Here is a 19,972-nt window from a genome sequence, read left to right as displayed (position 1 = left end):
TCCTCGGCATTCTCATTGGCTGGTAGCCACTGTGGCTGCCAGTCCGTAGATGGACCTACATCACTTGCTTGTTCCTTTACGCCGTTGTTCGTGTGCGATAGAGCTTCTCCTTGGCTCGCAACATTGGCTCGATGTGGTTTCCTTTGCGTAGGCACACAGCCTCAATTCTCTTCGATCAGCCCAAAATGCATCGACCGGTACATATCTACACCATGAAGTCCTCTACTGAGCATCTTGTTCAGTCACCCATCTTCCTCTACCTCTGTTCATTCGGTATGCTTGGTGAGACCTCGACATGATCAAAGCCTACAGATACATATCACAGAAGAAAGGCCCCAAGGCTTCAGCTTCGGATCAACCTTGTGCCCATCGCTCGCAAGGGTATCAACTCGAGTCCACGCACGATGAAGACTCCGGGTCTGGCGAAAGGCCCTTGAGTGGCTCGACAAAAGGGCTTTACCCTGTTATAGATGGTGAGAAATGCAGTGTGTGCAAGGAGCAGAAGCATAATGCGCGAGTGTACCGGGCTAAGCTCATCGCTGGTCTCGCTTTGCCGTTCATTTTATCCACGTTGGATTTGACTATCGTTGCTACCGCGACGTCGTCTATTGCGTCTCATTTCAGTAAGTGACGTACTAGAGTAAATGGCTTCAGCTGACAGCATACGCTCTAGATCAATTTGACGAATTGAACTGGATTGTCACGGCATTTAGTCTGACTTCAACCACCTTCATCCCTATCTTCGGTCAGCTCGCTGATGTGTTCGGGCGTCATCCTGTACTGCAGACGGCGTTATTCTTCATGCTCATTGGGAGTGTCCTGTGTGCTGCTTCACAGACCTGGGGTATGCTGCTGTTGGGTAGGGCTTTGCAGGGGGTCGGCTCTGCCGGCCTGAGCAATCTCATTATGATTATCCTTGCGGATAAGGTGTCGTTGAAGGAGAATGCAAGGAATAAATCTTTGTTCACTTTGGTTGGAGGAGTGGGATATGCCGTGGGGCCGATTGTCGGAGGGTAAGTAGCTCCCATGCATTTATCTGTCACTGCTGATGATGATTAGGTATCTTACCGATGTGGGTATTGGCCGGACTGCGTAAGGTGCACCTATACTGACTGAAACAGACCAATTGGCGATACTGCTTCGTTGTGCCTATACCGGTAAGTCTACCGTCTGCTGCATTTCAACGGTAGCTAACCGATCAGATCGCTGTTCTTAGCCACATTTTGATCTTCGTGCTGCTGCGAAACGACCTTGTTGAAGGGACCATGTTCAGGAAAGGCTCGAGATGGTCTTCTGTACTCCCGGCCCTTGCCACCGTCGACATTGGCGGGTCGATCCTCTTCATCTTCGGTGTTGGCCTCATTATTCTGGCCGCTACATGGGGTGGTGCCACATACTCCTGGTCGTCGAGCCAAGTTCTGGGACCATTGATCGTCGGAGCAATCTGCTTCATTGCGTTCTTTGTGTATGAGTACCTGCTCGAGCCGGGCAGAATATTTGCGCGCATGTTCCCGAAGCATGTGGCGACGCTGCCATACAGTCTGTTTGAACGGAGGGACACAATCTGGCTTGCCATATTGAACTTTTCCACTGGGGCAGGTATGTTGCATCTCACAATGAGGGCGAATGCATTCCAGTCGCTGACCTTCTAGCGTCGTACTCCATCTTCTACTTTATCAGCATCTACTACACCTTAGTAGCAGGGTATTCCACCTCCAAGGCAGGCCTTGACTTGCTATACTACATTCCCGGATTAGGAGGTACGCATACTTGCCGACTTGATGGGCCATGACTGACCAACCATGATAGGAGGTGTCTACCTCGCAGTATACATGTGCAACGCTTTCCCACGACAAACCTTCTTCCCCCTCAACTTCGGAGCAGTCCTCAGCACCGTCGGCCTAGCTATGGTGGCCTACGCTGTCAGCGCACAGAACACCAGCCTCTTGTGCGGAATGATGGTCGTCACCGGTGCGGGCGTCGGCCTCCGTCTGATGCCAGCATCGCTTCATACCGTGGGCGTCTGGCCAGAGAGGATCGCATCAGCACTGTCCTTGATGCAGGTTGCGCTTCCTTTCGGGGGCACTCTCGGCCTGACCATCATGACCAGCGTGTTCAACAACAAGTTCGGCAACTCCGCTGTGATGAAGGGTCTGGACGGTGCAGATAGCACCTTGAATGTACACGACACCAACTCGCTATCTTTTCTCGACGATCTACCTGCGACGGTGCAAGAAAGCGTCCGGATTGCCGGGAAAGATGCCATCATGTGGGCGTTCATCTCGATCCTGCCCATTATTGGAGTGAGTCTTGTCACATCAATGATCATGGGGAACGTGTGGGTGAATGTCAAGGCGAAGAGCAACAGTGAAGACCCGGTCGAGGCAGAAGAGGGACGCAGCGAAGTCATCTACGTCCCTTATCTGTGGGCTCTCGCAAAGGTAGACCACCCTTGCCCTACCGTTTTCATACACCATATTCCTACCTTCCCACACGCAATGCTAACCCTCACTGCAGGGAACCATAACTACCCACAAACGCATCAACAAGCCCATCTCCAGCAACACATAGCACCTCCACCTCCACCTCCACCTCCCCTCTCTTATCTCCCCCCAGCACAATACCCAGTATAGAATAGCATAGAACATCACACGATAGAATAATCCAGCATAAATCCATTATAATACACCATAATTACAAACCTCTCCCCCTTTTTTACCTCCCTCCTATCCCCTCCCCAACCCCCTTCCCCCCCTCCTTCTCCCCATCAAACCCAAACACAGAAGAAAAGCCATCACCTCAAAACCCCCCCCACACCCGCCCACCCCAACACAAACCCCGAAAGCGCCTCCCCCAACACGCCCCCCCCAAACCACACATCCCTCCACGCACCCCGTCTCAACACCGCCCCCATCCCACTACCACCACTCACGAGCCCCTTCTCATCCACCCCCTCAATCTCCCCATTCGCGCCGGCGAAATACACTCCCGCGCCGAGACCCCCCGATCGATAGAGTAAGAGGAGATGGAATAGCCCCGAGACGAGGATCGTGCCGAGGAGGTAGAATGCGAAGCCGGTGGTGGATTGCAGGGAGAGGATTCCGGCGGTTAGGCCGAGGAGGAAGGATGTTAGGGAGTGGAGGGATGTTAGGGTCTGGTTGGTGAGGATTTTGTTAGTGTGGGTTTGTATTGGGTTGGAGTAGTAGGGTGTATGGAGAGGGATAGGATGGGATGGCTTACCCGGTTGTTGTGTTGGACGGATTCGGGGACGAGAGGGTTGATGAGGAGGGAGAGTTCTTGTTTGGTGGGTGGCATGTTGGTTGCTTTTTCTCTTGCTTGTTGTTTTTCGATTGTTTTTCTCTGGGATCGGGTACGAGTGGTGGTTCGGTAGGTGATGGTCTGAGTGAGGACGATTGATGATTGAGAGATGTTGGTATATTGCCGGTGGGTTCCGCCTTACTGCCCGGAGTACTGGTTTACAATTACACGAACATGATCAGCAATTATAACATTAACGTCATAACACGACATGCTGAGACACAGCCCCAGCACGCCTACATCAACATTGAATACATCCATACAAACAATAAGTCAATAAGTCAGTCACTCGGTCCTCATCCAACGGCCCAAGGCTCGATCCATTACTAGACAACTTCCTCCCAAGATCATTCCATGAGATCGCTCATAGGTTCATCGGATCCTGCCCCTTATGCCCAAAGCCAATCTAGTCAATTAATGCAATAGAGAGAATGTAAGCAGAAACGTAAGTCAAGAGGAATGATGGAGCAGGCATGGCCTAGGCAATGTTGTCAAGCTTGCCCTCCGCCTTGGCTTCCCGAACTTGCTCGAAAACCTACTTTCGTTAGCACATCGTCCGATGACTCGGCCAGGAAACTTACCTTGAGCATCTTGTTTCGGGCGCCCAGAGCATTGACACCGCGTTCTTCCAGCGCCTTGTCGTTCAATTCAACCAGTTCCGTCCACTTCAAATCCTTCAGGTTCTCCGTGTACTTGTGCAGCCGCAGCGATCTCAGCCAGCTGGGGATGTCCTTCAGCAGGGTAGGGTCGGTAGGGTCCTCCGGCGGCTTCGAGCTACCGCGACGCCCACGCGGGGACCGGCCGCGAGCAACCTCCGAGTGGTCCGAGAGATAGCCCTCGGGTCCACCCAGCCCGAATTGCCCAATGCCAAGCGCACTCAGTCCGTTGCCCATGAGCGGGTTGTTGGGGTCATACGCCGCCAGGAAACCGTTGTTCTGCGGCGAGGTGAAGCCCATGGGACCGAGTCCGCCACCCTGCATGGCAATGCCCGGCGACGTCGGGCGGGAGCGACGACCCGCCATCGCGGCATGTTGCTGGGCCTGCAAGGCCGCCAGCTGCTGCGTGTTCAACAGCTGTCCAGCGACGAGGTGGTGGTTGTGGCCCGGGAGGCCCGGGCTCGCCAGGCCACCCGACATGGCGTGGCTGGCATTCGCAGAGTTCTTGCCCTGACCGTCGTTGGACCGAGCCCGACGGTACTTACGAGCGTCATCCAGAGCAATCCGGTTGTTCACGGTGGACAGGGCGGCCAGCTTCATGGCAGTCGCGTTGGCCACCATATCGGCCTGCGAGTTCTGCTGGGGCTGCTGCGGTTGCTGACCGAAAGTTGCCGTCATCGGGGTGTTGGTCATGGAGGCCCAGCTGGCATTCCCAACATTGTACGGCGAGAGCAAAGGAGCATCAATCTCAGGGGCCGGAATCGTGGCCGTTTGCGTAGGGAGCGGAGAGCGCAGGCTCGACGGAGTCTGGCTGAATTGGCCCATGGGCTGGTGGCCAGAGGATGACTTGGGTCGGGCGATAGGAGGTTGAGGTTCGGAACCGCGTTGGGCCCAGGGAGAGACCGGAGGCTGGCCCAGGCTATCGGTGTTGCTGTCCGGAGCGGAGATCGTGGGGGCCACGAAGGACGTCCGGTCAAACACGGCACTGTTGCGGTTCGAGGGCGGAGCATTGCCCGTCTGCTGGGTGAACTCGGCCTTCTTCTTCGCAATGGCAGCTGCAGCATCCGGGAACATGGCATTGATCGTGGACGGGTCGAGTCCGGAGTTGCGCTTGGCACCCGGAGACGGCGGGGGGCGACCGAGAGAATTCCGGGAACTATCCACGTTCAACTTGGACATGGCATCGTTCAGACGGTTAGACATGGCATCTACGCAACAATCATGGTTAGTTGCCACCGCACTTGTCCACCAGAGATGTTTAGGAAGCAACGTACCCTTCTCGCCAAAGTTCGCGGGGGACAACAGGCCCGACATGGGATGGCTCTTGGCCATCTGCTGCAAGACCTGAATGAAGAAGCGGATTTGCACCTGGGTGGTCTGCTGCAGCAGAGCGTAGAGGGCAGCCGTCCTCTCCGCCTCGCTGAGCACCCGAAACCACTGCTCGATGGCACTGAGCTCATCCTTGAAGTCCTGATCCAGGGTGGCGGCAGCCATCTCTTCCAGGGTGGTTTCGTACTGATCAATGTCTGCCAGCCACTGCTGAGCCGCACGGTCCAACGGATCCTCCGCGTTGTTTGCCTGCGACTGCTGATTGAAGTACACTTCCGAGGAAGGACGGATGCTGCGAGATGACAGAGGAGACGGGAAGCCGGACATATCGGCCGATGCTCGAAGCTGGTGCGTGCCTAGATTCCGAGCTGACGACGGAGGACGAAGACTGGACTTGGACGCTTCTGGAGTGCTGTTGCGGTTTCCGATAATATGGCTGGCCATAAGTAGTGATTCAATGAGTGATGGTGGTCTGGAACAAGGAGGGTCGAAGGAAGATCCCGGTGGAGATTTTTCAGATCGGACTCCCTTTACGCGAGGTCCCGATGAATAATAGATACAGAAAAAGAAATATTACTGCAAAACACCTGCAGCACCTGCTGAGTTTGCGTAAAACCGGGGAGGCGTGATGGGAAAGAGATGTCTTTCTTTTTCGTAGGCTGGCAAACCGAACAGGAGGAAACGAGGCGAGAAATCTAAAGTCGGAGACACTTTTGGCAGAGTGAGAAACTCAACCCAACCGCGTCGGTTCTGGACAATGACGTTTGGGGCACAGACCAGTCCAGTGGCTGCACTGCCCGATTCGGATTCTAAGAGAGGAATCAAGCGAACCGCAAGAGCATCAAAGGAGGTGTTTCGTGGACGGATTGAGAGCGCGAAGAGTCTCGGTGGAGGAGAGAAAAGCGGCGACTTCCCGGGTAGATATAATTAGTGTAGGGGAAGTGTGGGTTCGTTTTTTTTGACTTTTCTTTTTTTTTTCTTTGAACGAAAGGATGTCAGGATGCAGTGCAATAGTGTGTCAAACACAGCAAGCAAGGCACCTGAGCATCAAAAAAAGGAAAGTAGGGAAAAGGGGGAGGAAGGAGAAGCAGAGATACGATGGAGGAGGTGGGAGAGGAAGAAGAGGAGGAGGAGGAAGAGATGGAACGACGAGCAGCGGGAATGAATGGGGTCGAGAGGAAGCGAAAGGCGAGCGAAAGAAACGAACAAGACCGACGACGCTTGGCCGTTACGGGCCAGTCACCGGATGGGATTGCAGCGTTTGTCTCCGCCGAACTCTTCACGTACTTACTTCCCCCTCATATCTACACCTCCCCAGCCAGACGACAGAAGGGCATTGCATTCCATTGCGAATCTCTCGGATCTTGACGAGCAAGATTGATAAAATCTCCTCGATTCAATTTCCCTGCCATCTCTCTTCCACTCCGGCTGGTCTGGCCGGTTCTGCATCGGCAACTTTAGTCTGGATTGCGGCGCTTACCATAGAGGCCCGGTTGCTATGAATAACCCCTTCCAGGTCCGTCCTCTTTTTTCTTTATCACCAGCCTTGTTCTTTGTCTCCAGCACCCCTGGTTTCTCGAAGGATTCTAAATGATCCCATAGACGCCAGTGCTACTCACCCAACGGTAATCTCGGTCAAAAGCCGAATTGCTTGCTTTCTTGATTTGGTCCACTGCAGCTCGCCCAATGATGATCGGCTCTTTGTCGCATAGTTCTGACATCGCTATACGAGAGCCTTGAGCGTCCCCTCGCTAGTCTGCGGCTTGATTACTGATCTGCGCCCACGGATGCCTATGTTTAGGTCCCAGCCAGTCTTCCATTCTAGGGCCTGCACCAGTCCGTATTATTAGTAAACACCTGGATCTATACCAAAATGGATTACCCGGACGATCATCTCCCAAATCACGAGCCTCCCCCGGAGGAGTATGCCTATCCCGATATTGATGAGACCTTCCATTATCCGTGGCAGGGACACCAGCCAACGGTCCAGGCCGAATCCTCCATTCACTCCGTCTTAGATCCGCGTCTGTATAAGGACTTGTTCACGGGCAATGCCTCGCAAGTCCAAGAGCAAGCCTCCGTTGACGAGACAGAAGCGCCCCCTCAAGCCGACGACTCGGACGACTCCCTCTATACATTGTCTTCAGAGGCAAGCTCCAGGTGGGTGCTCATGATCTCCTCCCGCTTAGTATCGTGCTGACCACTTTCAGTGAGGAAGAATTCGTGGATGCACCCGCCGATGACGATGACGAGGGCTATTCTCGGAGACGTCGCAGGGGCACCGGCCCCTTCTCGGGTCGATACGGGGCTCGAGGTGGAAAAGGAATCCGGAGAGGACCACGCAAGCCATTGGAACCGAGCCCCGAGTTCAAGATGTTGCATTCAGAGGCAACGTCTGCCTTCATCGACGGAGACTATGACCGCGCCATCGATCTCACCAAGCGTGCGATCCACGTCAACCCTGAGATGTTCGCCGCTCATTCGCTCTTGTCCGAAATCTTCTTGGCCCAGGGTGAGAAAGACAAGGCGTTAACGGCGCTATTTAACGGCGCGCACACGCGGCCCAAAGACCCCAATGTCTGGCTCACCGTGGCCAGAATGATCCTGGAACGCGCCGGAGAGGATCGTCAAAGCTCCCTGAATGACGTGGTGTATTGCTATAGCCGTGTGATTGAAATCGACCAGAAGGACTACAACACCCGGTTCCAGCGTGCGGCGATCTACCGGGAGTTGGGCTACAATGGACGGGCGGCCACCGAGTTTGAACGAATCCTCAAAGAAGTCCCACATAACGTTCGGGCGCTGCGACATCTTGCCGAAACCTACATCGATCTCAATGATGTCCAGAAAGCCGTGGATCAGTGGCAGGTGAGCGTGGACTACTTCATGTCTATCGACCCGGAAGAGTCATTCGGCTTCTCGTGGTCAGACGTCAACATCTACGCCGAACTCTACAGCTATCTGGGTCAGCACTTTGAGGGACTCCGAGCCCTCAAGTCGGTCTCACGATGGCTCCTGGGCCGGAGAGACGATACAATGTGGGAGGATTTCCATGACGATGACCGAGAATGGGATGCGGATGACTCGCCCCGACGCATCAAGGCCGATGGCTATGAGCCCCGAAGGTGGCCCCGAGATTCGTACGGCCTAGGCCTGCCACTGGAGCTCCGAATCAAGCTGGGACTTTTTCGGTTGAAGATGGGATATGAATACAAAGACGAAGCTTTGGTAGGTGATCTATACCCGAAAGCCGTCGGTACTAATACTGGACTAGCACCACTTCGAATGGCTGAACCCAGAGGATACATCCGAGAACGCCCGGTTGTATGATTATGGCGACCTTTTCCGCGAGGCTGCGGACGCGCTGAAGGAGGTCGGACTTTTCGAGGAAGCACTGCGGTTCTACCTGCCGCTCCAGCAAACCAACGAGTATGCCGATGTCGGCTTCTTCATGGCAATGGGAGACTGTTGCAAAGCACTGGGCAAGCTCGAAGACGCCGAGAACTGTTATCTTACAGTGGCCGAGCATGATGCAAGACATGTCGAATGCCGTGTGCAGCTCGCAAAGCTATATGAGAGCATTGGCATGTCCGAGGAGGCCCTCAAATATGTCAACGAAGCGGTCCTACTAGGAAGACAGGAGAGCCGAAGTAACCGCCGGCGCAAGGACACCAGGCTGGAACAGCTGGCCATGGAATTCAAGGCGGCCGATGTGGCTCGCGAAGAGGCTGCCTTGAGCTCCATTGCGCCACAGCCTCCCAGCACGGATCTATCTACGGCGGCCCTTACGACCAGTGCTGCCCCGGTCGACAAAGGCTTGGTGGATGAAGAGCAAAGGACCGAAAACGTGCAGTATCTCTATGCCAAACTGTTGCAGTTGCTACCGCAAGTGAAGGAAGGGGACACCGAAGCCACCGAGGACTGGCTGGATATTGCAGATGCGTTGTTGCGCGAGTTTCGGTCCAACCGAGTATTCTATCCGATCCAACGCAACATCACCTTTTTGGGATATTCGCGCGAAGCACAGCGAAGGGCCGGGAGACACAAGGGCCGGAACTTTATCGATGAAATGCAAGAAATGGCCGGGCGTCTCCAAGAGTCCTTAGGTAGATATACCCTTCCATCGCATGGCCCCGCTGACCATCATCTAGGGAGTATGCCTGAAGAGCCGCTCCAAGGAGCTATACCGACAGATTACTACGGAATCAGTTTCAACGAGTGGCTCGACCTATTCCTGCAGTACGCCCTGACCGTGGCCGCGCAGGGCGAATCCGATGAAGCGTATGATTCGCTTGCAGCTGCGGCCGATGCCAGCGTCTGGTATCACTCCAAGCCGGACACCCGTATGATTCACATCTGCTGGTTCAGTGAGTTTCCTGTCCCGTTGTAAGGTCGGATATTGACTGTCTAGCTTGTGCGCTCCGAATGCAGGATGAAGAGACGCTTGCCAACGAAGCACGATGGTTCATCAAGGAGTACCAATTCGTGACCGACACGTATCGCTTGTTTTCCATGTTGAGTCGCCTCAGTGGGGATCCCCACCGGTCTCTTTTCCACTCCTCGCCGAACATGAAGTTCATGCTGCGCCAGATCAAGGCCATGGACTTTACGCTGCCGGACGAGGTGACCGGTGACCGGCCGAGCAGGGCTGTCCGCGAGTCGATTTACAAGGAACGCGCATCCTTGTCCACTCGTGATGAAATCACCGGCGAGGCCATCCCGGCCGATGAAATGGACGTTGCCCTGCTTGTGTTGTACGGCCACATCCTCTACTCGGGAAACAGTTTCTACCCAGCGCTGAATTACTTCTTCCGCGCCTACGCGCTCGACGACCAGAACCCAGCCGTGCTCTTCTCCATCGCGCTCTGCTACATTCATCATTCCCTCAAACGTCAGTCCGAGAACCGACATTACCTCATCATGCAGGGGCTGTCGTTCATGCACGAGTATCGACGGGTCCGCGAACGACCGGGCACGCTCCTGTCGGAGCGGCAGGAGATGGAATTCAACTTTGCCCGCGTATGGCATAGCCTGGGCCTGGCCCATCTCGCCACCGAAGGCTACCAGTTGGTGCTCGAGCTCGGCGCACAGATCCAGGCACAAACCCAAGCCCTCTCGAAGGACGGCCCCGATGTCGTCATGGGCGAGGCCGGGCGGACACCCTTTGTGGAGGACTTTTCGCGGGAAGCGGCGGTAGCGCTGCAGATTATCTATGCGCTGAGCGGGGATTACGAGTCCGCGCAGAAGGTCACGGCCAAATGGCTGGTGATTTGATGACTTGTGGCAAATGTACCTATGTGCACGGAGCCTGCTAGCCCTGCTAGCAGCTATGCTAATGCAGCCGCGGCCACCCCCTCCTGGGCTATTTTAATGCACGTACTTTGTGCAATGTAACTACACCAGATGACCTGCATGTCAAATGACCATCTTACTCCTCCCAAGGCTGTCAAGTGGACATGCTTGTATGCGTACCTACATTGTAGGTCTGACAGTGGCAATTCCTGACCATGCAGCATGACATAGGGGCAGTGACTGACAAGGGGATCATTGTCCAATCTGCTTGACCAGAGTAATTACCGGTGTACTTACCAGAGGCGACGGTAATACAGTGCTATTCCTGACATTAGATACATACAAACAGGACTTCTCGGAGTCATACAATTTGCCCATTCCTAACTATACCAGCTACAACATCTTGGATATACTAAGAAGCAACCCCAAGGACCTTTTCTAGAGCCTCCATCTGAGCCACCAGCTCCTCCTCCCCAGCTGCTCTCGCCCCAGCTCGCTGCTCCTCTGACATCCGCTGGACAATAAACGGCGCCGCCAAATGAAACGGACAGATCAGCTGCTCCAGCGCTCTCCACTGTCGCAGCACCTCCATCCCCGGCATCATATCACACGGTCTCTTCACTCCCCGGTCCTTCAACATCTCATTAAACGTCTTTCCCGTCCACCACAGCGTCCCGGGGACCTCTTCACTGAAATCCCCGGACAGGAGAGCAGCCGACAGCTTGCCCTGCGTGGGATCTTCACCATACGGACCCATGATATTGCCGCCGAGATCTTGCAGCGAGACGAGGAATTCGTGCGCGGGATGCGCGATACAGGCGAAGTCGAAGTCGAGGAGGGCGGTGAGTTTGTGAGTCGTTGGGGAGATGAGGATGTTGTTCATTGCTATCCCAGTATCAGTACTTGAGTGTATCGTAGTTGGTATGGCTAAGTGGGTGAAGTACTTACTCAAATCCCCATGAACCAATACCCTCTCCTCCAAGCCCAATCCCAATTCCTCCCCGAGTGTAAACTTCTCAATCAAACTGTCCAACCGCTCTTTCACCCCATTCTCCCTCCACCCGTTTATCACGGGGCTCTGCTCCGCATCCCCCAGCTCATGCCTCAACCTCGCCTGAAGCATTCTCTCATAGCTCTTCCACGGCCCTCCCCTCGTCATCGTCATTTCCGTCCCGACTATCCCTCCCTCCTCATCCCCATCCCCCTCCCCATCCTTCCTCACCCCCAACCCCCCATACACCCCCTCAACACCCCTCGATAACCCCAACCCAGATAACCGCAACCCAGCCACCAAATCCGCAACCTGCCCCAACACTTCTCCCCTCACACCCCCCTCCAACCCCCCAAACACCTCATCCAACGCCACTCCCGCTTTATACTCCATCAACACCCACGGCAACTCCCCCACCCCTTCCGGCCTCGCACAATACGCATACACCCTCGGCACAACACCCCCCAACCCATCCCTCAACGTATCCAGCCCCTTTCTCGCCATCCCCATCGCCAGAATCTCATTCTCGATGCGATCAGAGAGGGGGTTTATCCCCATCGCGAGGGGATTATTCATCCTCAACACGAATATCTTTTCATCGTTGGGGAGGGGGGAGATGTAGGGATGGAGCTTGGGATTGGGATCGGGATTGGAATTGGGGGATTCAGGGTTGTGGAAGGTATATGGATCAGGGGGGTGGGTGAGTTCGAGCTTGTAGATGAAGTTGTTGTAGGGACAGGGGCCCAGGGGTTGGTATGCGAGTGGGGTGATGTTGGTGGTTTGGAGGTTGTGGGCTTGGGTGAGGCGGGTTAGTTGGGAAAGGCGGGTGAGGTGGGTTTGGTGGTTTATGTCCGTCATTCTTTTTTTTCTTTCAGTCCCTTTTGGTTTGGGGAATGGGGGTTGGGAGGTGTTGGTGATGAGATGGAGGGTTTGGTTTGGGCAGTCTCTTGGGTATTAGGGGTAGGTAGATACTTTATCCTATCTACTTCGCTATCTACTATCTATATCCTTGTCCTGAGACTGGGTCTAGGTTTGAACTAAGTTAGTTAAATGGCATCATTCGAGTTGACTATGTCGATAAGAGCGTGATGTACTCCTTAGATAGCTCATAGCTCATAGCGTAGAATAGTCTCTTTCTGTCAGTTAGCCTAGGCTAAGTAGACCTGATATAGGCTTGGGGTTGTACTGCATGGGAGTACGAACTGGAGCCCCGTCTGGGGTGATGGTCCGTGTGTACAGAGTATAGCAAACAACATGTACTATACTATACTACTGTGTATCTACGGGTACGACTTGTCTGGTATATGCGGAGTAACATAAGCACATGGTGAGTGCATACCGGGCATAGCAACAATCCCGCGGATGACTGCATAACGAAAGATAAGAAGGAAATAGCTCATTTAATATATTATATACAACCATGCATCTCAAGTAATATACTCGTACGGTTCGAGTATGTACCTGGTTCTAGTGTCGGTGCCGGTACCCGACCCCTCGGCCTGACCTCCGACCATATAGCTTCTTCCTGACGGAAATTAGCAGGCACAGGCACAGGCACCAAAGACAATCATCCGGGTCTAACCGTCTCGTCTTCCCCCGACAGGTCCATATCGTCGAAAAACACCGCAGATTGACGGCGCATCTCCTCGAAAATACTCCCCGTACTCCCCCGACGGGGTTCCGGGACCCGCAATCGGGACGTCGCTGACTCCCCGGACGAATGATCTGACAACGCCCCGTCCAGTAAATGCGACTCCTCGCCGACCGCGCAGTCCACTCGGCGTTCCGGAAGGTTATGGTCTAGACGCTCGGACAGGGGATCAGTGGGGTCGTCGTTTTGGCGCCAGCGAGACGGCGCCGGTGAGATCGCCCTGCCGCCGGCGTGCGCGAATTTCTGTAAGCTGCGCACCACCGCGATCTCGATCTTGAGTCGGTTCTTGATAAACTGGATCTTCGGAAACGCACTCTGCTGGCCCACGCGCAGCATCCGGGCCAGGCGTTCTGGACTGGGATCGGAGAGGATGTGGTAGAAATCAGACGGAATCGTCTTCGGCCAGATGGTGACGGTACCGCTGAACTTCTGCAGCCAGATCTCGCTCCAGTCTTGGCCCATCGGACGGGGAAGGAGTTCCAGGTGTCGCAGCACGCGGAGCCATTTGTTCATGTCTAGCTTGATGTATTGTTCTATCGCGGATCCGAGGAATCCTCCACGCCAGCCGCGTCCTTTCCGGTGGGTGACCGGTCGGCCTACCGCGCCTCGCGAGCTAAAGAAGAAGAGGTTGATGTGAGGGTTGACCTATCGAAGATCATATTAGCGTATATAGCAGGATGGCATGAAAGTCTTACCTGCGAAACGATGGTAAAGTTGACGTTAAAGTGGAGGTTCAACGCCTTGATTGGAATGTCAGTGCGCAGGCTGCCATCCTTCCACTTATGCCCGAAAGAGTACGGCGCAAGGGTGCCGTCGCGTTTCTTCGTCATCAAAACGACGGGATTCAGAATGCCAGGGACTGCCGCAGAAGCGAGCACCGCGCTCCAAATCACGCAATTAGGGGAGGTGAGGTAGTTGGCCAGAATAGTAGGCGAGTGAGGGTCAGACGGGACACAAGACACGTTCAGGATCCGTCCGGTTCGTTCGTACGCCTCCCGGAACGTCATCGAGCCTCTGCAGAACCAGCTACATTGTCGGGCCCAGTCTAGAGTGTCGAATCGCGCTCCGGTCCGCCACCATCGCCGTACCCAAGCCAGGAAACCCTCATGGCATGCCTTGATCTGATGTGCCAGGGCCGGCACGAGTAGCTGCTTCAACTCCTCGTCCGTTCTGGTAGCAACCAATGCAGCGACCAGCGCTCCTCCAGATGTCCCCGTGATGATCTCGGGCAAAATCTCGTTATCAAGAAGGGCTCGAACCACCCCAAAGTGGTAGTACGCAAAGGTCGCTCCTCCCGAGAGGCAGAGGGCGGTCCGTCCAAAATTGGTGTCCAAATGCTTGAAATGCTGTAGTTTGTCTTCGCTGCTGATCACCTTCGAGTCGGCAACCAATTGAATGCACGCATGCAACTCGTCAATGTATTTCTGTACCAGGTTCTTGGTACCCGAGTATGCCTCACTGTAGAGCCGGGGATTCTCCACCCCGGCAAAATTGTTCTTGACACACGCTTCCAAGAGTGTGCATAATTCCTCCGCCGCAGGCCCCTCGCCTGGGCGGGTGTGTCCCACGCGTATCTCCCGCTCAGCCTCATTCCTAGCCTTCCTCAACTGGTCGACCAGATTGCTGATCGTGAGGTGATCGTAGTAGGCGTATTCGTCAATCTCCTTCCACCTCTGGTTCCCCAGGTGATCGTCGAGGGCTTGTGCGGCTTTCTGCCAATCGCGATAATTCGTCTGCGCGTGTAACTGTCGCCTCAGGCTTTGCCGTCTGCCCCGCCAGGTTATCCACTGCTCGTAGAGGAAGATATAGACGCGGGTCAAGGTGTAGGCGAAGGCGAGGACCGCGATCCAGCCAAAGACGGTGAACAGAAAGGGCCACTTCAGAACCGTGTACAGCACACCTTCTCGTGTCTCATCCTTGGTTCGCCTAGGCCCTTTACGGCGACCACGGCCTCTCCGGACCCGTTGGTAGATGGGGCGCCAGTCGTTGAGGGCAACCAGCGGTGACGCCCCTTGGTCCGTCAAGGCATTCTCGAATTGGCGCAAGTCGTCGGGATTGAGGAAGTCGCGGTCGTAATCCGGTATCGTACTGGGATCGTGAGCCTCACCCGCCGGTGGCTTCTCTGCCCAGTTCATGATTGATGATAATGATGCATGATGTTGCTGGGAGGAAAGATAATCCTGCGGAGGGTCAGTGACGCGCACTGGAGGCGTCGACGTCAGAGAGGGGCACCGCCACGGTGCCCCGTGACATGAGTGGATGTGGCTAGGCAAGTGGGGCTGGGCACGCGCCAACGAGCCTCAGGAAGAAATTCATCCAGCGGAGAGTTCCCGGTGCTAACAGCCTCACCGACTCTTAAGGCGATACAATATGACCAACCAGTATGGTCAGGGATGCGAGCGTATCAGCTTTGCACAGACTTTCATTCCACAATCAGCCACGGGAGGCCTAGGTCTCGGTTGAAGCTGGACCATGCTGCAGAACAAGCAATACAGCTGCGTCATATCGTTGATGTCAGACGGTTTTGATCTATACCACCGAAACAGATGCGCCTGATACTAGCACACAGTACTTCGTACACCCAACTCAAAGTCTCAGCAGTGCAGCACATCACTTCAGAATCAAGTCCTACCTGTCTATCTGGATGGTCCGTGTTGTGATAGATCGACATTGCAGACGAAGAAGCCTGCAAATCACTTCCCAAGTGACCATGATCATCAGAGAGCAACCAGGATTACGTGATCAGATGCCTGCCATGTACATGCTTTGCCGCTGAAATCCGGGGAGCATTGGAATGTGTATTGCACACGCACACGTTGGAAGAACACGCGGGATCGGCGAGCGACCAACTATCAGCATGACTGGCGACAGGCCCAGCAGACTGCTCCATCCGACCTATAGCAGCCTGCGTGATAACCCGGTCCCCAATGGATCCAGCACGGTCGTCGTGGTGTTGCGTAAAAGCCGAGGCCTCAGCTGGGCGCCCGTGTGTTGCCATGACAGGTTCTACCCACCATCCGGATTCAGTGCCGTTGCCCCCCTCCCCCTCCAAAAGCACCATTTCACCCTAGCCGCCCGAATTTCAACCGGCCGTCGGTCTGTATATTAATATATCGGTGTGACAAGGCGCACGAGGCATGGCTGGGAGCATGGGTTCGATTGGCGGCAGGTATACCCTGTCGGTATCTATTCCTGATGGCGTTCGCAATCAACATTGCGGGGTAAATTTACCGACTCTCCAAGTGTTCAACAATCGGAGACTTCTACCGGTGGTCTGTGAGTCTTGGAGAGTGCCACAGAGCCCCGTGGAATTGGTTGTTCATAGTAGACCACGCATCATACCGTGCCAGACGAATCCAGAAGACGAATGATTTGCAGGGACTGCGGACTAAAAACCCCCCTAAGACATAGATACCCCGCCAACATTGTAGGGTTCAGCCAGCTAAAGAGTTCTTCTTGCATGGTGCTGATCTGGTGCCCTACTAGTGGTTGGTCGGCTGCTGGATTTAGCCAACTCGCTTGGTGTCATCCGCAATCGCATCATGCCATGATGATGATGATGGCAGAGGAGATACCTGCGCAACTTGCTTTTTCCCTCGATGGCTCTTATCGCAGTGTCCAGCAGACACAACAAGTAGCCTATACATCTTGCAGTTATTCACCACAAACCGGATAGCAACACCGCTCAACAGGAAACCACCAACGGTGCTTCGGTTTTCCCCTTTTCGCGCGTTAGCCGCTTGGGAACCCGTTAACGTTGAACCTTAGCCACCACAACCCTCTACCATAGTATACTTTAGTTATCTATCATGAACCCTGAACAAGGCTCGCTAGCCCAAAGTGGTGGGATGCAGCAGGGCCAAGTCCTATCCCCATCATTCCATAACTCAACCTCCAGCTGCGCCCGTGTTCTTCCACTTTGCGACTAATGCATGAAGATCGCGCCTCGGTGGTTTTTTTCCTTCCTTGGTCCCGTATGCTCGTATGCACCATACGGATGGACGGTGGTACGTATGCACAGGACGCAGAGACAGCCTGTTCTTCATCGCCCTCATCCTTGGCGCCTCTCCCTGCAGTCGCTAGTCATTACGGGGAAGGAAAAAAATTGCCAATGGGCTGCGATGTCGGCTTTGATTGGCACGAGAGTCGCGAACGACTGCTGATCATTCGAGCGGTTGACTGCAGTGGAGACCCGCCTTTTGAGTCGTCAGATTTCCCCCGGTTCCACCTCGGTTTTCCACACCCGGGCCGGCCTTTTCTTCCTGTTGACTTTAGTCACTTAGTGAGTGTTTAGTGACCGGGTCGGCCACTCTCTATCAATCATTCTATCATTCTATCGTCCGTAGCGGCCTCCATAATTTCACCTAGGAAGTCTTCCTGCCTCCACTCTCGGGCAGATCAGATGTCATAAAGGTCATGTGCCCCCCTTCATGGTCGAGACTCATTGGAGGGCGCAACAACAGTGAGGCCGGTCCCCATTCCAACCATCGACTGTGTACCAACACCAGCATTCCTACATCGGAGTCTGTCCGGACATTTGCCTTCAGGGTTTTACCCCCAGTATGTGAGACACGTTCAAGCAGGGATGCGAGTAAACAAGGAAGAGCCACTGGGACTCCTCGCATAATATCAAAACAAATTATGGATGAAGACCTGGAACACGACTCCTAGCGTGCGAAGCGCATGGCAAATTTGAAGAACCATGCGGATGCGCTTCGAAAATCGAGGAAGAAGGTTCTGATTGGCAACACCGCTCCTTCAGCCTTCAGCCATAGGCGGCCGAATAACCACGTCCGATCGAGGACGCACCCGAAGTCTCTAGGCATCTGCACGCCATAGTCCTGCAATGGTGTTGCCTTGTCATCTATCTATCGACTCGATGGGGCCAGAAAGTACTCCGTTTTCCGTAGAAACAGGGGCAAAAGACGGCCCCAGTTACCAACCGTAGTAAGTTGCAAAGAGGTAAGGCACGGAGACGTCTAATGCATGATCATGAAACATGGAATAATTACTGGAGGTTTCCACGCTGTCATGGTTACCGACGGTAGAGTCGACTTACTACTGGACGTTGGGACAAATCCTCCGTAGTAGGACGGAAACCGCGTGCCGGAAACTTTTTGGCCATCAGTAAAGGCAACCAACGATCACAGACCATCTGAGAGGTATCCATGGACGTCATTCCTCAGAGTTCAGCGTCAGCCCCTCGTTGCGATCGATGCTATCGAAGATCACAGGAACGTGGGCCTCTGTATGGATGCAATATGCATGATGAAACCGCCTAAAGACCAGAGTGGCACAGTACCACGGATCGAATGATGTTATTCCAAGGAGGGGTGGGCACCGGAGAAAGAATGTGGTGTGATGATGGGACATGGTCGGTAAGCGGTGTGACTGACAGCGGGAAGGGGCAATGAATGGCCTCAACGCTACACGACGGCGGTTTAGGTTTGGCAATCAAGATAACCACACAGTACATCATCGCCCCGGCAGCTGAATGTACGGAGCTCTGGATCGGGGTGTCCATGATTCGTCGTGGCTGGCGATGAAGCCAAATGAGCGATCCCTTCGCCATGGCCGATGACCGATGACCCGATCATGTACCGACGGTGGTGGGCTTGCGGTCACTTGATCATAAAAAAAGACGAGAAACAAACCCACTTGAGCCTCCGAAGAATGTCAAAGGTCAGTGCGAGATAACCAGGTACGTAAGTCCGTACATAGAAACATATTAAGGATAGGGCCCTCGGAACCAGGGACAGATGGCTTTCCGAGTTTCAGACAATGGCCGATGGATGCAACGGACTCCCCATGCGGACAAGGCAAAGAAGTTCCAAAGTTGAGATGTGTCCGATTCCGATTCCCTTTTAATTATCTCGACGCCGCTACTGTATGGTCACAACCGTCACGTACCTCAGGTACGGGTTTAGTGATTTTAGTAGGTATCCAAGGCTGCCTATCCTAGCCCGTATACTTTTAGCAACATCCTTCGAAGCCCCTAAAAATGTCCGTGATGTTATTTTGGCTCTCGCCGGTGTCCTCCTGCTCCCTTTTTTCCCTCGAGAAAGTCGCTAAAAATCCATCGTCTAGAGCTGCTCGAGTAAAGCGTCATGCAGGTGCCGGACAACGCCCGCTGATTGGTCCAAAGGACATGTACATGAATGTCCGCCAGGGCGCTATCAGCTGCACGTTTGGGGACCCACCGCCAATCACGGGGCGACTTGACATGGACCGTCCAGTTACCGCCGGCACAGTTGCATCCGCCCAAGAGGCGGGTCACTCCAAGCACCGCCCGGTTCAACCAAACACTGCTCTTCATTCTTTTCCCCCTCCATCCAACATCAAAAACTTTTCACCCGGCCTGCATCATACTGGAGCCGGGCTGGCTCTGTGGTTTCGACCGAAAAATATTACCTACAAACTTAGTTACTTGGCAAATTGATCAACATGGTGTGTGCGTTTGACTCCATCATTCCGCCCTGATGGACGGAGTATTCCTTTGGTCGATTACTATTCTTATGACTGTATACTACTTGACTAGTCCTCCGTAAATGCATCAGCCAAGTCCAAGGGTCGGCGATCGGGATACCCGCTTCGAGGGATTCGGAAGATGCTCCACTCTACGCAGAGCCGAAGAATGGCACTCCCTGGTAGAACGTTGCATTGATATGCTCATCCTGAAACCAATGGCGACTGATATCAATGAAGAAACTTTGACCGTCCAATGGTACTGAGAGG

At 54.2% G+C, this 19,972-nt stretch overlaps 9 protein-coding genes across 9 annotated transcripts; 4 read left to right on the top strand and 5 right to left on the bottom strand.

Annotated features, from left to right (window-relative positions):
• Positions 1-54: 54 nt before the first annotated feature.
• mfs56 (putative MFS multidrug transporter) lies at positions 55-2,671 on the top strand. The gene is made up of 8 exons (XM_025717838.1): positions 55-623; positions 674-1,013; positions 1,060-1,072; positions 1,122-1,157; positions 1,203-1,599; positions 1,653-1,760; positions 1,810-2,441; positions 2,518-2,671. The coding sequence occupies exons 1-8, from the start codon at positions 296-298 to the stop codon at positions 2,569-2,571; spliced, it is 1,908 nt and encodes a 635-aa protein (XP_025574816.1). The 5' UTR covers positions 55-295; the 3' UTR covers positions 2,572-2,671.
• Positions 2,672-2,794: 123 nt separating this feature from the next.
• Positions 2,795-3,412, bottom strand: BO80DRAFT_408193 (EMC6 family protein; the record flags this gene model as incomplete). The annotated part of the gene is made up of 2 exons (XM_025717837.1): positions 3,241-3,412; positions 2,795-3,154 (listed from the first exon to the last, which is right to left on the bottom strand). Exons 1-2 carry the CDS (start codon positions 3,313-3,315, stop codon positions 2,795-2,797), a joined length of 435 nt encoding a protein of 144 aa, XP_025574815.1. The 5' UTR covers positions 3,316-3,412.
• A 384-nt stretch (positions 3,413-3,796) lies between these two features.
• BO80DRAFT_435255 (uncharacterized protein) lies at positions 3,797-5,630 on the bottom strand (the record flags this gene model as incomplete). The annotated part of the gene is made up of 3 exons (XM_025720904.1): positions 3,797-3,853; positions 3,900-5,182; positions 5,249-5,630. 3 exons carry the CDS (start codon positions 5,628-5,630, stop codon positions 3,797-3,799), a joined length of 1,722 nt encoding a protein of 573 aa, XP_025574814.1.
• Positions 5,631-6,021: 391 nt separating this feature from the next.
• On the top strand, positions 6,022-7,037 carry BO80DRAFT_100169 (uncharacterized protein). The gene is made up of 2 exons (XM_025713320.1): positions 6,022-6,819; positions 6,913-7,037. The coding sequence occupies exon 1, from the start codon at positions 6,296-6,298 to the stop codon at positions 6,803-6,805; it is 510 nt and encodes a 169-aa protein (XP_025574813.1). The 5' UTR covers positions 6,022-6,295; the 3' UTR covers positions 6,806-6,819; positions 6,913-7,037.
• A 139-nt stretch (positions 7,038-7,176) lies between these two features.
• Positions 7,177-10,577, top strand: BO80DRAFT_408188 (tetratricopeptide repeat protein; the record flags this gene model as incomplete). The annotated part of the gene is made up of 5 exons (XM_025717836.1): positions 7,177-7,442; positions 7,514-8,531; positions 8,578-9,409; positions 9,455-9,670; positions 9,715-10,577. The coding sequence occupies 5 exons, from the start codon at positions 7,177-7,179 to the stop codon at positions 10,575-10,577; spliced, it is 3,195 nt and encodes a 1,064-aa protein (XP_025574812.1).
• A 336-nt stretch (positions 10,578-10,913) lies between these two features.
• Positions 10,914-12,834, bottom strand: BO80DRAFT_100047 (phosphotransferase family protein). The gene is made up of 2 exons (XM_025713318.1): positions 12,790-12,834; positions 10,914-12,718 (listed from the first exon to the last, which is right to left on the bottom strand). Exon 2 carries the CDS (start codon positions 12,442-12,444, stop codon positions 11,008-11,010), a length of 1,437 nt encoding a protein of 478 aa, XP_025574811.1. The 5' UTR covers positions 12,445-12,718; positions 12,790-12,834; the 3' UTR covers positions 10,914-11,007.
• A 319-nt stretch (positions 12,835-13,153) lies between these two features.
• On the bottom strand, positions 13,154-15,372 carry BO80DRAFT_356739 (patatin-like phospholipase domain-containing protein; the record flags this gene model as incomplete). Its single annotated transcript, XM_025715802.1, has 2 exons — positions 13,154-13,882; positions 13,933-15,372. 2 exons carry the CDS (start codon positions 15,370-15,372, stop codon positions 13,154-13,156), a joined length of 2,169 nt encoding a protein of 722 aa, XP_025574810.1.
• Positions 15,373-15,864: 492 nt separating this feature from the next.
• Positions 15,865-16,451, bottom strand: BO80DRAFT_100123 (uncharacterized protein). Its single transcript, XM_025713319.1, has one exon. It carries the CDS (start codon positions 16,296-16,298, stop codon positions 15,972-15,974), a length of 327 nt encoding a protein of 108 aa, XP_025574809.1. The 5' UTR covers positions 16,299-16,451; the 3' UTR covers positions 15,865-15,971.
• A 2,866-nt stretch (positions 16,452-19,317) lies between these two features.
• BO80DRAFT_425644 (uncharacterized protein) lies at positions 19,318-19,972 on the top strand. Its single transcript, XM_025719568.1, has 2 exons — positions 19,318-19,684; positions 19,776-19,972. Exon 1 carries the CDS (start codon positions 19,386-19,388, stop codon positions 19,674-19,676), a length of 291 nt encoding a protein of 96 aa, XP_025574808.1. The 5' UTR covers positions 19,318-19,385; the 3' UTR covers positions 19,677-19,684; positions 19,776-19,972.

This window comes from Aspergillus ibericus (genome assembly GCF_003184845.1).
Source record: "Aspergillus ibericus CBS 121593 unplaced genomic scaffold BO80scaffold_22, whole genome shotgun sequence".
Classification (NCBI taxonomy): domain Eukaryota; kingdom Fungi; phylum Ascomycota; class Eurotiomycetes; order Eurotiales; family Aspergillaceae; genus Aspergillus; species Aspergillus ibericus.
The sequence above is the reverse complement of the archived record's forward strand: the minus strand, read 5'-3'. Positions and strand labels throughout refer to the sequence as shown.

Coding starts and splice junctions, on each gene's coding strand:
- mfs56 (XM_025717838.1), top strand. CDS start 296: ATGATCAAAGCCTACAGATACATATCACAGAAGAAAGGCCCCAAGGCT. Junction 1,600..1,652: donor GAACTTTTCCACTGGGGCAG/GTATGTTGCATC, acceptor CTGACCTTCTAG/CGTCGTACTCCATCTTCTAC. Junction 1,761..1,809: donor CTACATTCCCGGATTAGGAG/GTACGCATACTT, acceptor CAACCATGATAG/GAGGTGTCTACCTCGCAGTA.
- BO80DRAFT_100169 (XM_025713320.1), top strand. CDS start 6,296: ATGTCAGGATGCAGTGCAATAGTGTGTCAAACACAGCAAGCAAGGCAC.
- BO80DRAFT_100047 (XM_025713318.1), bottom strand. CDS start 12,444: ATGACGGACATAAACCACCAAACCCACCTCACCCGCCTTTCCCAACTA.
- BO80DRAFT_100123 (XM_025713319.1), bottom strand. CDS start 16,298: ATGGTGCTTTTGGAGGGGGAGGGGGGCAACGGCACTGAATCCGGATGG.
- BO80DRAFT_425644 (XM_025719568.1), top strand. CDS start 19,386: ATGTACATGAATGTCCGCCAGGGCGCTATCAGCTGCACGTTTGGGGAC.